This window comes from Typopeltis vanoorti, chromosome 25 (genome assembly GCF_054136105.1).
Source record: "Typopeltis vanoorti isolate ZY-2024b chromosome 25, IOZ_Tvanoo_1.0, whole genome shotgun sequence".
Lineage (NCBI taxonomy): Eukaryota > Metazoa > Arthropoda > Arachnida > Uropygi > Thelyphonidae > Typopeltis > Typopeltis vanoorti.
Window position 1 is genome coordinate 5605603 of NC_143573.1, and position 16902 is coordinate 5622504.

The window sequence follows — 16902 nt, forward strand, 5'->3', positions numbered from 1 at the left end:
TCTGCAACACGTTGTTCCTCTAGTGCGACCAATTCTTCATTCGTCAACTCTTCAGGGGAACTTCCTATGAGTTGAATAATGTCGTCATCATTCACTTTGAGATTCAGATTGCTTGCTAGGCCCACTATTACAAACTTCCAAAATCATGCACAAACCTTTTTAATGTCGTTTTCCATATGCCACTATACATTGAGAGGTCACTTAGTCCCAAGGTACAGCAATAGTTTTAATAGCATGATAAATATTGAATTTTTTCCAGAATTGCATGAGAATCCAGTCATTTCCTTCAATTGCAGAAATGGCTAGTGAAAAAGTTCTCCATAGATAATGATTCTTAAACATTACAAGAACGCTCTGATCCATTGGTTGGATCAGTGAAGTATTGTTTGGAGGGAGAAACATGACCTTGACCTTGGTGAAGATCACTGCTAAGATGTATAAGATGGATGACCTGGAGCATTATCTAGAATTAATAAAATTTTAAATTCTACCTTCTCTTTCACACAATCACTTTTTATTTCATTCACATAACAGTTGATTAAGGCATCCCCAAACAATTTTTGAGTCATCCATGACTTCTTATTGCTTCGATAATGAACTGGGAGTATGCTTCCTAATGTTTTTGAAGATTCGTGGATTCTCACTGTGCCATATCACAAATGGTTTCAGTTTATATCCAGCAACATTACCTGTAACATAATCGTAATACCATGAAGAGCTTTGAAACTAGGCATAGATTTTAGCTCTTTGTGCATGAATGTCCACTCGGCCATTTCCTTTCCAAAACAAGGAGATCTCATCCATATTAAATATTTGCTCTGGCAAATAATTTTCCTCCATAATAATTTTATCCACTTTTCCAACAAACTACTTGACAGCCTTCTTAGCACTTGCAGATTCCCAAAGATTTTTATACTATGCAGCACAAAACTCTGCTTGAATTTCATGCACCAACCAGAAGAAGGTTTGAATTCATAGTCATAATCGGGTTCTGCTTTCTCCTTCAACATGTTGAAGAGACTTAGTGCCTTAGTGATTATAGTCAAAGTGCTAATGGGTATGCGTTTTTGTTCAGATTCTCTATACATGGCCGAAAATGTTGTTTATTCCCTTATGGAATCACGGATATATCTTCGAAAGGATGTAACTCGAATGGACGTAAGTCAAGGGATGACTGTATATGATTAAAAGGTGTTTGAGAAACGGAAAAAAAGTGTATGTTTGACGGACAGCAAGAATAGCCTATAATTAATTATTCACAAAATGTCTACATGCTGCCAACATCTCTTGACTCTAAACTAAAAATTCCCATACTCATCTATTGACAAGAAAAATGTGTGTGTGTGTATGTTTGAGGGGGACACAGCAATGATAGCCTATAATTAATTATTCAGAAAAGGTCTAAATGCTGCCGCTATCTCTTCACTCTAAACTAAAATTCTCATACTCAATAACAGGAATGAAATACCGCAAACCTATATTGGAAAATTCACACTGCCGACTATAAACAAACGAAAACACAACTTGACGTCGATGACAGACGTGCGTCACTCTGAGAAATTCCACGCATCAATACTCTGTCTTATCTCTAACCATCACCCACTACGTGATGTCACTGATACATATGTTCCCTTGAAATTTCCAAACTCATAACGTCACAATTCCTTATCTCTGACCATCACCTACAATGCCTACGTGAACCAAACACACAGCAGGATGTCGCTGACAGATGGGATCCAAGCGAATTTCCAAACATTCCATACTCTATCTTATCTCTAACCATCACCCACAATACCATATGAAAACCATTCACTTATCTACATCTGATAACAACACACACACACCCATGACACTGACATCGCTTCCCCCATTTGCACTACCCCTATTTAATTTAGAGTTTCCCAACAGTCATGCCACGAATCCCTATACAATCTTAATTTGCTTCATACTGTCCAACCAATTGTGCCACGGTTCCTACCTCACACCCCTTTCTACCTACCTTTCTTCCTACCTCACACCCACGGTTCCTACCTCACACCCCTCACACTGCTTTTACTTATCCCAGTTGAGAAGTACACATGACATTCACCATACCTTCAGAAAAAGTATGGTGAATCATTCTCTTCCTGGACAGTGCAAGAAAATCAGTTAATTGCAAACACATATTGTTGAGAGACACGCAATAGACCATGACTATTACTGCTTTGGCAGTAATTCCACATCATAAAAAATCAACTGCATCGCATTTAGTGCAGAATCAGAGACAAAACGTAGTGAAGGATTGTAAACTTCATACCCTAGACCAGGGTTTCTCAAACTTTTCCAAGGACAGGACGGAACACCTTGGTTAGAGTCGAGTATTTTTGATCTCACATCGCACACTATCGCATCGTAAAAATGCGACAGCACAAACTAGAGGAGTGTCTGGCAGCATCGTATCACATTGACCTTGGTTGTAACTACAGGTTTCTTAGAATAGAATAGATATCTCCTTACTTCATCACTCTCGGAGGCATAGACAAGCACGAGCGGCTGTTAGTCAGTAGCTGAGTCAAGGTCATCACGTCCACAGTCAGAGTGAGGAGTGCCTGATTTTCAAACATGTTTGAACTTGTTGCAGCATTTAAAACCATTCCAGGTTCATATTAATTTGATAATTTTTCACGGAACACTTACTCACTTTCCGCGGGACACCAGTGTTTCGCGAAACATAGTTTGGAAAACGCTGCCTTAGGCAACCAGAGAGAAAAATGTAGAAGTGCATAAATGTATGAACTCTAAAATAATTTTAATGATATCCTGGAACAGTTTGAATACAGAAAAATACTCATCACATGACTTTCAATATGAATATCTCATTTGTCATTTAGAGCCAAAGAAATGTAAGAAAAATTATATTTGGATTAGTCGTTAATACATGCTTACAACTTATTTTTGAATCCATAGTCATATACTTACGTATATCATAATTTGTATTCATTTTCTGTAAATAGAAAGGACACAGTCTTGCACACTGTCTACACTATTGAAGATCGATATATTACCAGAAGGTTTCAAAATACGAAAGAAAGTGACATAATAATCTAGAATATAAATAAAGAAATTAATTGCTGTTATTACGACAATAGCTAGAAAGAAGGAAATTGAAATTGAGAAGATTCATTTGTGTAAGAAATCTATTTACTTAACCCAAAACAAAATGTTTCTTTTCATGGAAGAAACTAACATCAAACTTAATTTAAACTCAGTTTAAGAGAATCAAATGAAAAGCTTCTATTAACACATTAGAGCAGAGGTTCTCAAACTTTTTACCTCTGAGCCCCACCTGACAAGAGAAAACACTGTCATCCCCCCTGCACCGGTTTTATTTATCAAAATAGAAGTCATACTAAGTTTGACGTTTTATTCAGTTTATTTTGTGTTTTCTGCATGCTATTTAACAGTTTTTTGACACAAAATAATTAAAGTATCACAATATTATGCCTACAATAAAAATTAGTTTTAACACTTGCAATTGACCAAAATATGTTTTGAAATGAAACAATATTTAACTATTTAAGAGTAGCTTCTTTCCACCACTAGTTGAAGGAAGAACTTTAAGAGGTAAACAAATCAGCACAATTGCACTGAGAGAAGTGCTAATATAATCCCAAGATTCAATACTCTTATCTCTAATCATCACTCACAATCCCATACGTGAACAAAAACACACTATGTGATGTCACTGACACTTATGTTCCCCAGAAATTTCCAAACACAAAACGTCACGATTCCTTATCTATAACCATCATCCACAATTCAATACGCGAAACAAGCACACAACAGGATGTCACTGACAGATAGGCCTCCAGCGAAATTTCAAATATTCCATACTCTATCTTATCTCTAACCATCACCCACAATCCCATATGCAAACCATTTACTTATCTACATGTCCTAACAACACACATCCTTGACATTGCTTCCCCTACCATACTCCTATTTGGTTTAAAGTGTCCCACAAATCACACACGAATCCTTATCCACTAATATATATCTTCCCTTTTCATTCAAATCAATAACGTCACTTATTTACAAGTAACAAATTATGTCACTTATCTACATCTGATAACAACACATCCAGGACACTTATGTCGCTTCCCCCATTCACCCTACCCCTGTGTGGTTTAAAGTGTCCCGCCAATCACGACACGAGTCCTTATCTCCAACCATCACCCACAGTCCCATACGCAAACAAAAATACATGAGCTGACATGTGCCCACAGGGAAGTTCCAAACTTTTCAAACCAATGACGTCATGCACAGCATCACACAAAATAACGTCACTGACTGATCTTATCAGCCAACAGGTCATGATTCCTTATCTTATCTTGATCTTAATCTTATCATTAGTGTCTGGTATACTACTGCCAAAGACCCAATTCTCCTGCTTGTTTTCTGTTCAGTTAGCGGTTAATACTTCTGGTTCCTGTTGACTAAATTTGTGGCCTTCCATAATTCAACTTCTCTCCTCCAGTTGGTACCAATTTTTTCTCTCTAACTGTTATTTAGATAAAGAAGGTGAATCATGTCCACACCATTCCACAAAAATACACAGGGCATGCTTCCTCTAAACTGTCCTGAGAACGGCATCAGTAACATGCTCATTTCCATGTAATAGTATTACGCTGTTAGAGTTTATGTGGTGTCCTTCAGCTGATTTCCAATCTTGCGCACACAAATTAACACTCCCTCTCTATCGCTCATATCAATAAGGACACTCATCGTTTATCTACCAAAGAGCTTGGATGATCATCTTTCTGACGTTCCCGAAAAACGAAAGATAAAAGTAAGCCTTCAAAACTATCATCCCATTGCCCTCGCTCTCTCTCTTCTGTTTCTAACGCGATCAATAACGAGATTTTTTATTGCTTGGAGACTCATAAGCAGTGATTAGAATGGACTCTGCATTAGATCACTTTCATTTCCCTTTGTACACAGACTCTGATTCCATTTGAAGAAATTCATGAGAAGAATTGTCGAATTGAGTTGGTTGTAATCGCATCGTAAGATTTGGAGCAACTCAAGTGGGCAATCCCATGATGAGACGTGGAGAAAATAATCCAGCTTCCTCCTTCCCTTTCTCTTTGTTAACATCATAGTTTTGCTGATGACGCTCCTTATTCATTTTCTTTATTCGAATAATTTTGTTACAGATCTTGTGACATCTCCTATGTGGGAGTAAGGACAAAAAAATCATCTTTTCCATGCAAGGAACAGATCAGCTATAAGAATGCATTCTTTCAAAGTAGCAAATATCTAAATTATGTGTTTGTTTATAAGCTTGTGAGCCAACTCATTCTGACCACCCAGCTTGTTTTCAATTATCCAGATGGCATTGTCTGGAGACGTATCTGTGGTGACAGTATCTTGGTATGAGGAGTGTTGGCGTGGTGTCACTGGGCCCGCTCCAGCCGATTGAACACACCCTTAGCCGTAATTCGTACCTGAGGATTATCCTATAATGTGACCAGAGGGATCTAGACACTTTCAGGAAGACAATTCCCCATCTCACAGGGCTCGCATTCTGCAATTGTTTCGAAGAGCATGAGCAAGAATTTCCTGTGCTCCTCTGGCCACCGAATTCTCCTGCGTTGAATCCCAACGTACATTTGTGGGATCATTGGGGACGCGACACCTGCCTGTTGAAAACATTGCGTCGTTCAGTGGCTTACGCCCTGGACATTATTCTGGTAGTTGGTCCAGAGGACCTCATCGCAAATTCTGTGGTCTAGTGGAAGTAATGCTGAAACAGCTTCAAGCGGTTGTCTTAGCCAAAAGAACTCTAACTCTCTACTAAGCAGATAGTATAATATTTTAGATCTCGAATGTTTAAGTTCGTTAACAAACCAAAATGTTTCATTATTATTATTATTATTATTATTATTATTATTATTATTATTATTATTATTATTATTTTTTTTATTATTTCAAACAGTTTGCAGAAGAAAGAAGAAGAGCTTTGGATGAAAAGGGCTACCAGTATAGACATCGAGTAACATTCCTACTTGTGTTGTATTTCTGCGTTCAGCTTCCTGGTGGAATTCTAGCAACAATCTTTCCTTCTCATTGGTAACTAGAATTAATTGTCTTCTTCCACTTATGACAGTATTTGTAAAACTGCTAATTATTATTAAAATGCTTTCGTATGTTTATAATTAATGTTTATTTATTACTATTTAGCGAGCAATTACGAATTATTTAGTGAATTTGGAATATTATTCAGCAGCAGAATTAATTTCAGAAATAATTCATGTTTATTTTTATTATTGTTGGGAACAATAACTTCCGTACCTTAGTTGGTATCGACGATGTTCTTTCTTTTGCTGAAAGACCAGACCTTGGTTCTAACTTCGAAATGAGCATTCAGAAAACTCAGTTTATCCTATTTGAACTGAAGGGCAGATATTAAGTTCTGCCAATTAAACATCGTACCACTTACTGCGCCATCAGAAGTGATTGCATTTGCGAAGCTACTCAATGAGTCTGTGGCTATCAGTATCTGGGCATACACGCAGATCATAATCCAAAATGGAAAACCCATATCCCAGCTGTTACAACCAAATTAAGGTACACATTGTATAGAAAGCGTAATATTGAATTCGTAGCATCTCACATTTTTGCGGACTATATTATGCACTGGTATACTGAAGAATTCGGTGTGGAATTTGAACTTGAGGTGGAGCATACAAAAATATCCTTGGCAAATTGTACAATCTACACAACAGAATACCTTCGTGTTTAATCACACTGCAGTTAACTGACCTCATTAACCTGCACTATATTGTCAGGCACGATGGTCTAATTTTCCAGGTACGTCAGGATAAAAGTATCCTGGAGTGGCATTTCTCATTCCTAGCACAAGAATCTTTAATTCTCTTTACTCAGAAATGAGACGGCGGAAGCGACCTTTGAGAAATTAAGACTTAAGAAATTAAGACTATTTCTTAGATTTATAAATGACACTAAAACATTGCTTTCTTTTATCTAGATAAACATTAATGGATTTCAGAGTAGCTTGCAGATTCTCCATGTGAATATACATACATTCATGGGGATGTGAAGAGAAGTGAAGCCCAATATATAACCTCATCTTCTACTGGTCCATTCTGGAGTATGGGAGGCAGTACAGAAACGAGGGTATGAAGCGCCTGTGGCAAGTGTCTAACTTGCGCCTCCTAACCCAAAAACGACAAAAATTTTGAAAAATTTAAGTGTAACAAGCATTTATTTACTACTTATTTATTTATTAACTAATTGCATTTAGTTAAATCTTACTAAATGCAATATATTAAATACTTACTATTGACCCCATCAAAATGAGCTGCAGAATTTGTGTGTCTAAAGCGGCGTATTGCCGAAATTTAAAAATACAATGTAAAATAGTGGACTTTTATATCCATCTATTTATTTTTATTTTTTACATTTTTTACATTTTGCGCACCAACCCTAGTTGCGCCCGTGACGGGCGTGTCTTTCGCCACGCCCTCGGTACGGCACTGATGGAAGGTATAATCCTAACAGAGCAAATGCTGTTAGAACTGCCTGTCCACAGGTATTAGGTAGTAACCCTATCATTAGACTTTTTTTTTTTCAGCAAAAAGGCTAGTAACCTGTCTTGGGGGAATTTCATACACTTTCAAGTTTCGGCCAAAGAAAACCCAGACTGTCAGGGGAAAAGAGAATGATTCAGGAAAAAGTAAACGAAACTGGATGAAGAACATATAATAAAAATCGCATATTGGAATATAAGGAGCACCGCACATAAAGAAGAGGAACTTGATGAACAACTAAACCAAGTCAATGTAAAGATATGTATACATAGTAACAGAAAAGGAAGGAAGGTACCAAACAAACCAATATCTGTATACAATCTAGTGCGGACTAAAAACGAGAAGAAATACAAAAGGCAGTTAATCCCAGTTGTAATGATAATGATACAGAAATCTATGAAGAACAATGCTGTATATTATTATTACTGGCACAGAAATTAGATGAAAAGCATTAAAAGGTCGCATAACAATAATCGGAGCATAATCGTTTTCTGATGTTATTTAAAAAAAAAAACTTAATGGATTTTATCCCAGGTTTTGAGCACATTCGCTTGAAAAATGAATTAAAAGTACTCTTTCCTTCTGATGAAAAACCTATTAAAACTTTTGAAAGAAAATCAACTTCAGGTTGCATTCAAGGAAATTTATAAGTTAACAGAACTCCTCTTGTCGATTCCGAGCTCGATTGCTAGAGTCGAGCATTCTCTTTCGGCTACGAAGAGAATACACGCGTGTTATCAGGGCAGGCAAGCCGTACGAACTTTGTCACCCCGTGTAGTAGCATATTTTGCCCTCCTAATTACTGGGAACGCATTTAGAAAACTTGCCATGAACTCAGACATTTTGGTTTTGGTCCTTTCGCTTATTTTCTCTTGAATTAGCTGTTTCAGTTTTTAGATATTGTTTCTGGCTATCGCGTTCTTTTTCCGATTTTCGTCAGCGATATTCTGCGCCTGATAGTTTTTTTTCCTTCTTTTATCAGACATACTGGAATGTTAAAATTATTTTAAAAGTCAAATCCTAATAACTGTATCAAAAAAGTATTATTAACAATCACTACACAACTGTATTTATGTATTTTGATTCTATTTCTTTAATTGGTTACTCTTTGATCTCATAATGATCGTTTGGTCTCATTGATTAAATGAGATTTAACCTCAGGTCTAGGTCAACTCACGGCTAACAATGAAATAGAAGATAAATGCAAGATAGGAAGTGTTCTGCTATTGTCGTCTGGAATCAACACTGACAGTGCGATATTAAACGCAATTTTAAATGATTATGATTTTTAAGAAATATACATTACAATGAAGTTACCACATCCTGAAGTCTGGTTTCAACAGAGAAGGAATAAACGACTTGTTTATGATTCATGTTTCGTATAGTTTAGGTCAATTTTGCACCTCAAAAATATTTCTCGCCTCGTGCAAATGCACATATTGCACCGTCGGTAAAGCCGATCCTGCGTGTTATAGAAAAGACAATCTGAAGAAAGGCTGTGTGGCCTCAGCTTATTCGCTACTGACAAGACATTGGTGATGGAACTGAAGGAAAAAACTTCATTTTATGATGATGCGCTAATACAATTCCTAAGGAAAAACAGGAGATTGGAACTTGTGTATAAAGTAAAACGTGTTATTTCAGCCTTTCTTTCATTCATTCCGGAAAAATTATAATTTCAAGTTATTAGTTTTTCCAAATTCTGTGCGTATTATATGGATGTATTTAAAAATCGTATCAAAATTAAAATTATCCGTGTCTCACTCTAGTATTTGCCAATGATAATCTAATCTCACCAAGAAGTGTAAACCCTTCCGGTGTCTCACAAAAACGCCGCTCGTAAGCCTGGCTATACTATTGTTCATTTGACCTTCATGCGTTCCATATGGAAATTGTATTAACACGTCTCGTTCGCACCTGGGTGTCTCTGCCGTTCCCTTATTCCCTGGTGGGAACTAGCTTTTAGCATACGTATGTTTCCAGGTCGAGTGGTCGCATTTTCACAAAGCTTTAGTTCCATCCAGACATTAAACGCAATTAGCATTTAAGAGGCTGGATGACATCAAACTGATTTCGAGTGATATTCATTTCGCTTTTCATAAATTGAGTGCTTTATGTACCCAATGGCTATTATAAACAGCTGTTACATATATTTCTGGAACTGAAATTTGAAAGCAACTGTTAGAGAAATGTGTTTAGTTACTTGTAGTTTCTCTGCTTATTGCCACAATAAATCTGCTCTATTTGCATGCATCAGCATAGTCTGGGGGAGCGGAGTGTTCCATTAAGTGTGTCGTTGAGTTGTCTTTAGTTACACTAAATATAGTACATACACAAATGTATTTAGTGATAAAAAAAAGTCATGTTTTTCTGGCTTGTGCAGTACCCCTGTTGAAATTGGAAAGTCCTTAACGTTATAGGGACATTTTCATTGTCTTCGGAAACAACAGAAGTAGTAAAAATTTATGAACAGTAATTAACGTTTTGATCATATGAAAATATTTCATCTTATCAAAGGCATATATATATAAAAGCTTGGCAGTGGCCGTGTTATTTTAAGTAGCGCAAGTCAACTCAAACCCGATGCCTTAGCTTACACTACTTAAAATAACAATTAAAATAACCTGAGAGCTCACGAGGATTGTATTCTCCTAAGCTCTCGGGTCAGATTTTGGAAACCTTCATGGTTTCTTCAAACATTCGGCTTTGAAATAATATTGGATCTTTAATATCCACTATTTCTATGTAATTTATAATCTATAATAATCGATACAATTTCTTGGCTTGTGACATTTTTCCTTTTCCTTTTAAAAAGGCGCTGTATTTAAAAGTTTTCGTTTTTTTCTTCTCCTAACGTATGATAAATCATATGGATTCATTCAAGTGCCAACAATCCGGAGCAATCTCGCCACCATTTCAGCTACACGAAAGGAGAAGAAGAAGAAAAAGACCTATTTCTGTATAGTGATTACAGTGGTTTATGCATCCATCGAGATGTTTTTAAGCAGTATACTCTAAAAATCAGCTTTTATGAAAGTAGAATGCTCAAAAAAGATATTTGTTTATACTCTAAGCTTGGAAGTGAGGGAAGAAAAAAGAACACCGAATAACTTCTTGATGAGATAGCCAGAAAAAAGAAAACATCGCAGAAATAAAGAGAACCATAACTTATCATTTTAGTTATCTTTAAAATTATCTGGAATTTTTTTTTTTTTCCTCTAACTCTAGAACCTAGCAGAGTGGGCATTATCATCTGCTTACCACACACACACACACACTAGTATAGGTAACCCTCGTATAACGCGGATGTTAGGTTCCGCAGAAATGCCGCGTTATATAAATCGCGTTATGCGAGCCTCAGATCACATAGAAAAAGTAGGGTTATGTTCTGGAATCGTTTTTTTTTTTTTTTTTAATTATATAAACAACAATGACAAATCCATCATAAATATATTTTTATTTAATTCAGGTAATTCATGTAAGTTAAGAAAACATATAAACTATGAAACAAATACGTAGTATAAAAGTATAAAAATTACAAATTGTACTTAAACTTCGTTGCACATAATTGCAGAAATGTTTTAGGCAAAATAAAATAGTGCATATTTTAACCTTTCTTAACACGAGGGTTTGAGGGTTGATTAATGAACATTGGGTTTGTCATGTAATCACCTGATGCATTACTGCAAAACAGTGAAGTAATTCTATCTTTGGAAACTTTGAATCCAAGAGCTGATCTTCCATTTTTCGAAATATAATTGCGTTTTTGCATTTTTTTTGCGCTATAAATGTTTATGAACTTTGAGAGCTTTTTGTTTAATAAGATTTCCATCCATAGGAATTTTCTTTTGAGGTGCAATCTTCTATCCAAATCATTAGAGATTTCTCCATTTTGTCATTAGAATATCGCGTGCACGAGTAACGCGCTTTGCACTTATCGTTGACCCAGCAGTAAACACTTTATTGGATTTTATGTTCATTTTGTTTGATTGTTCGAATTGTTGATTCATTTAAATTCAAAGTTCCTACAAAAACTCCTGGTTTTTCTCCATTTTTTAACCGATCCATGATTTTGAATTTTTTTCTTCGAGGAAAATTAATTTTGTTTTCAATGTTGGTTTTTCCCTTTCGTTGCAGTTTGTGGCCATTACTATAAAAATAATTTTTTACACAAAAAAGCAAGCATTACATATTGCATGTAACTCACCAGAAAATAAAGTGCTCAGCTTGAGATGAACACACTTATGATTTTTAATGTACTTTTCTGGCAGAAACGAGGACAATTTTCAACAATAAACACTTCATACGGTAAACAATTGACGTACATGCGTGCTAAAGGGTATTTCCCCTAATATAAATTCGCTACTTATAATTACATGCGGGATACAGGCAGAACACAAATTTAACGAAGATAAAATTTGATTTTTAAGTCGCGCCATGAAAAACATATGAAAAGATAAAGGGTTACTGCAATTTGTAGACCGCGTTATACTAGGGTTACGTGTATATTTTAATTGTGACCATTTTGAATTGCCCTTTAAATTTGGAATGCATTTTGTAAATGTTATTTTTTTTTTTCTGAAACAGTACAAAGATTATTATTTTTTATTTTATATTTTTTGAATGAGAGAGGGATTTAGAATTTTCTATTTGATTGAACGGATGTAAGTTATACACAGTTCAGAAAAAGGTCTTTCCATTAGCAGCAGATTAAATGCAGCAAGTCAAACTACTTTTTTTCGTTTATAGTTTGTTGCGATAAATATTGCTCCCTGCTCTTTGGGGTTCTTCTAACAGCTAACTTCTTTTGTTTGTTGTGAGAAAGACATTATGCCGAAAATGTTATTTATTACATTTTATTTATTTATTATTATTATTTTTTTAAAACTGACGTAACCAAAAACCTTTAGTGATTATGTTTTAATTTAACAACAACGCAAGAAGTAATACCAGCTTATGACGTTGGCTTTTCGACGATCCCCTTATACGATGCTTTTCGATTATAACCAGCACCCATTTATACGAGGGGAAGGGCGGAAAGTTCTGATGAGCATCCAGAACAAAGAGCAGTTAATTTTATGTCTTCTTATACATCCTAAAAGAAAAAGAACAAATACTTACAATTGGATGAAACATGGCTGAACAGGTCGGCGTCTTCCTTTAAGCCACGCGATTCGGAATAATTTTTCCGTTTTTCCGAAAATTATTCTAAATATTTCTTGTGTGTACCTGACGTAAATTATTCCTTTATTTACGTCATTTACACACACACACACACACACACACACACACACACACACACACACACACACACACACACACACACACACACACACACACACACACACACACACACACACACACACACACACACACACACACACACACACACACACATATGACTACTTAAAACATCATTTGGCCATTACATTCTGCAAGTGATAAAACCGGCAGGGATTCACTCTACAATGAAATTCGCAATGCGGCGGTGGTCTGTGACCTCCCAATATCAGTTGTTGACTGCAGGGAGGTCTACAGTAGTAGACTTCCCTGCAGTTAACAACTGATATTGGGAGATCCTCCATTACACACACAGCGCTCATCATACAGTGGCTTGAATATACTCATCGTCTTCGCACTGCCTGCACTTTCAACGCATTCCAACCACTCTCAACTCACCATAAAAAAAAAAAAACAGTTCTTGCCCATTTGCTCACGACCTTTTTATACTGCGTCCAGGGATGGCCTCGTGTTCTCTCCTGTTTCCACCCATTCTATGAAAAATCTGATACTCATTAATCCGATAAATACCTCATAATAACTTTATAATATGTCTCGATGACGTTTCCATCCCGTCATTCTATCCACCAAACACTCTACAATGGCAATCCCTCAATCTGTCTTCATGCTTAACATTCCAACGACTAGAAACCACCTTAGTCAATCGGCTCTGAATCATCTACAACATATCTTCATCCTTTTCAAAACTAAGTAACGAAATCTATACACATTAATCGATATGCGGTCTGAATAAAGCTTTATAGAATGGAGTCATTGCATCTTTATGCCTACATTTCAGTGTTCTCCCATCACTGGCAGTGCGCTGTGCGCATTTTGGCAAAATGTCTTCAGTATTTCAGGTCCTTATCTACCAACATCACAGATCCCTCATTTCCTCTATGTCCTCTAAGATATCTCCACACCATCCTATATTCTGCTTCCCATCTGTGCCTCCCAAACGTTTTAAATCTTACGAGGATGTGCTGAATATTTTGTGAAAAGGTTGGTCAATTGGTAGAGCCTCTGCTACTAATGGCTCTCGCAAAACGTTAAGCAAGTTTGAGCGCGGTTAGTAGTTGGGGGGAGTTGAATTCGATGCTATTGGTGCACTCTCCCTCGATGAGGCTTTGGACTACCTGGAAGTGTCATATAATTTTTTTATTTTTATTTTTATTTTTATATTTTTTTATTAATAATAATAATTTATTATATATGATACTTACATTACATAGTTTTGATCACGTATGATACAACATTACTTACATTTGTTTACATTTGATACATTCATGTATTCTGATAATAATAATAATAATAATTTTTTTTCGCAATAATAATTATAATAATTTATAACATATGATACAACATTACATACATTTGTTTACATGTGATACATTTATTTATTTTTTATTTTTATTATTTTTTTTATTTTATTTTGGATGAGATGAGACGTATTTTCTCAGCTTTCGTCGTCGAAGCTTATTTGTGAGCTTATCTGAGGATGACACCAGTTATTATTCATTGGTTTATTTGCTGTGTTGGGAAGCAATGAAATAAAATCTATGTTTAATTGACTTGATTTCCACAGCAGCCGTTGATTGAGAAATTCGCACGCACGCACGCACGCACGCACGCACGCACGCACGCACGCACGCACGCACGCACGCACGCACGCACGCACACACACACACACACACACACACACACACACACACACACACACACACACACACACACACACACACACACACACACACACACACACACACACACACACACACACACACACACACACACACACACACACACACACACACACACACAATAACGTGGAATGTATTGATGCGACGCTAAACTGGAAGCCTGAACGAATATATTGTGTTTCATTAAGTTTGTATGGTATTCTGGGTGCGTGTTTCTTGTTCGTAGTATGTCCTTAGAGCTCTTTTCAGGCTATTGTAGTTTGTAAGGTTTCTGTATTCAAAAGGTAATTTGTTTATCATGTCTGGGATGTAAAAGTTTCGCGTGGCCTTTCCGTAGTGATTATTTATATGTGATATAATTAGTTGTCTGAGGTCTTGTTATATGGTATGTATTTCTGACTGTCCTGTAGTTGGTATCGAAATAATGTTTTAGCAAAGCTGCATAATGGTATAAATGTTTTGCTGTGTATTTCGTGTTCTGACATTGCAGTGTATATAAAGTCGTTATTGTTTCTTTGTTCCCAAAAGATCAGTTTTATCATTTTGTACTGTAGCGACATTAATCTATTTAGTTTGTAGGGTGCACAAAAAGCATACGTTTTTATAGCGTATCTTAGTATATTTTGCTTTGTATATTATTGTTTTTAGGAGTGTGGGAACTATGTCTTTTAAACTGTAGAGTTTGCTACTTATTGTTCGGAGTTTGTTGTGTTTATGTGGCTATTCCATTTCATATCTGCAGCGAAGTAAATTCCAAGGTATCGTATTGTTTCAACCTGAGTGATTGTAGTGGTTTTGCTGTTTTGTGTAATTTTTATGTTGGAAAGTGGATGTTGGATGGTTATATATTTGTTATCAACTGGTCGAGTCAGTAGATTTCTGAATATCATTAATTTTGTCTTTTCTGAGTTTAGGTGTATGGTGTTTTTCGTGAGCCAGTCTGTGATCAGATTTATGTCATGTTGCATATTTGTTTGGGCTATGCTTGCGTTATTATGGATGGATATTATTGCTGTATCGTCTGCGTATTGGAATATCTTACCTTTCAGAGGTAGCTGATTAATATCGTGTGTAAATATTGAATAGATTTGGGGAGAGTACAGCTCCCTGTGGTCCTCCACAGGTTACTGGTAGCTCTCTGCTTCAGTTTGATCAGATACGTGTGATATGCTTTCTATTTTGGAGGTAGTTTGTAAATCACCTGTGCAGTGGCCCGTCTATTCCAAAATGCCTCAGCTTTTCTAACAAGGTTTGATCTGTGAGTATATCGAATGCTTTAGTTAGATCGATAAAGACTACCATGGCAATTTTGTCTAAGGCGGTATTAATTACGTCAGTAAAGTCTTCCAAGAGAGAGAGAGAGAGAGAGAGATGTTGTTCCCTTATAATAATAATAATAATAATAATCGCCGTGGAGGAATTGAGAACCACGTAACTTACTCATTTTTCTACATATTCCCTACCAAGTGTCATACATTTATCACAACCATGCTGCCATTTGGAATCCTTTGAGAAAAAAGTCTTTCCTTTTTTGCAAAAACCAGCCCTGATCTACAGATACGACTTCATCATCTGCGCAAAATTTTGTTCCTTTGAAGTGTTTCTTTAAATTTTGAGAACTGGAAATCGTCAGGTGGGGAGCCAGTTCTGGCAAATATGATGGGTGAAGTAGACATTGAAAGCCCAAGTTGTGTACTGTCTGATGGTTTCATAAGTAGGTGTCTTGTTTTGGAAAAGCAACACGCCTCTGCTCAGTTTCCTCTGCTGAATCCACCCTTCAGTACCTTCTTCAATTCATTCAGAGCTGTTGTAATGTTCACTTTTTTTTTTGAGATATTTGTAAGGATTATAACATCCATATCCCAAAACACAAAGGTAAGAACTTTTCCTGCTGATTTTTTGGTTTAAAACGTCTTTGGCCGTGGAGAACCTTGGTGTCTTCACTCCAGACCATTGTATGTTCTCTGGATCATAGTAACGAAGCCATGTTTCATCAAGGGTCAGAATACGAACCAAAAATATGCACCTGATTTCTTAAAATTACCAAATTTCCCTTGAGATTACAGCACACGTTTTCTCTTTTGGTCGGCATTTAAACATTTGAGGACCCACTTCGCTGAGGGTTTCTGCATGTTCAGATTTCGGTGGATAATAACCGCACCTACTTCCTTGGATATCTCCAGTCTTTGCGACGTTTTTCGCTGGTATTTGTTCATCGAGGATCATGGCATGTACTGCGTCGATGTTTTCAGGTGTGATCTCTGTGTAAGGTCTCCCTGATCTGGGAACATCTGTGTCTCAGGATGCCCAGCATTCAACTTGGCCACCAA

The 16902-nt window shown here is 36.4% G+C and overlaps 1 protein-coding gene across 2 annotated transcripts in view; it reads left to right on the forward strand.

Moving 5' to 3' along the window:
• LOC150092500 (vesicular glutamate transporter 1-like) overlaps nucleotides 1-16902 on the forward strand; it is an 81947-nt gene that overhangs the window by 17220 nt on the left and 47825 nt on the right. For both annotated transcript variants that reach the window (XM_090414678.1, XM_090414679.1), the window contains exon 3: nucleotides 5978-6111. In XM_090414678.1, coding sequence (XP_090270804.1) covers nucleotides 5978-6111 — 134 coding nt within the window. The remainder of the gene's footprint in view (nucleotides 1-5977; nucleotides 6112-16902) is intronic.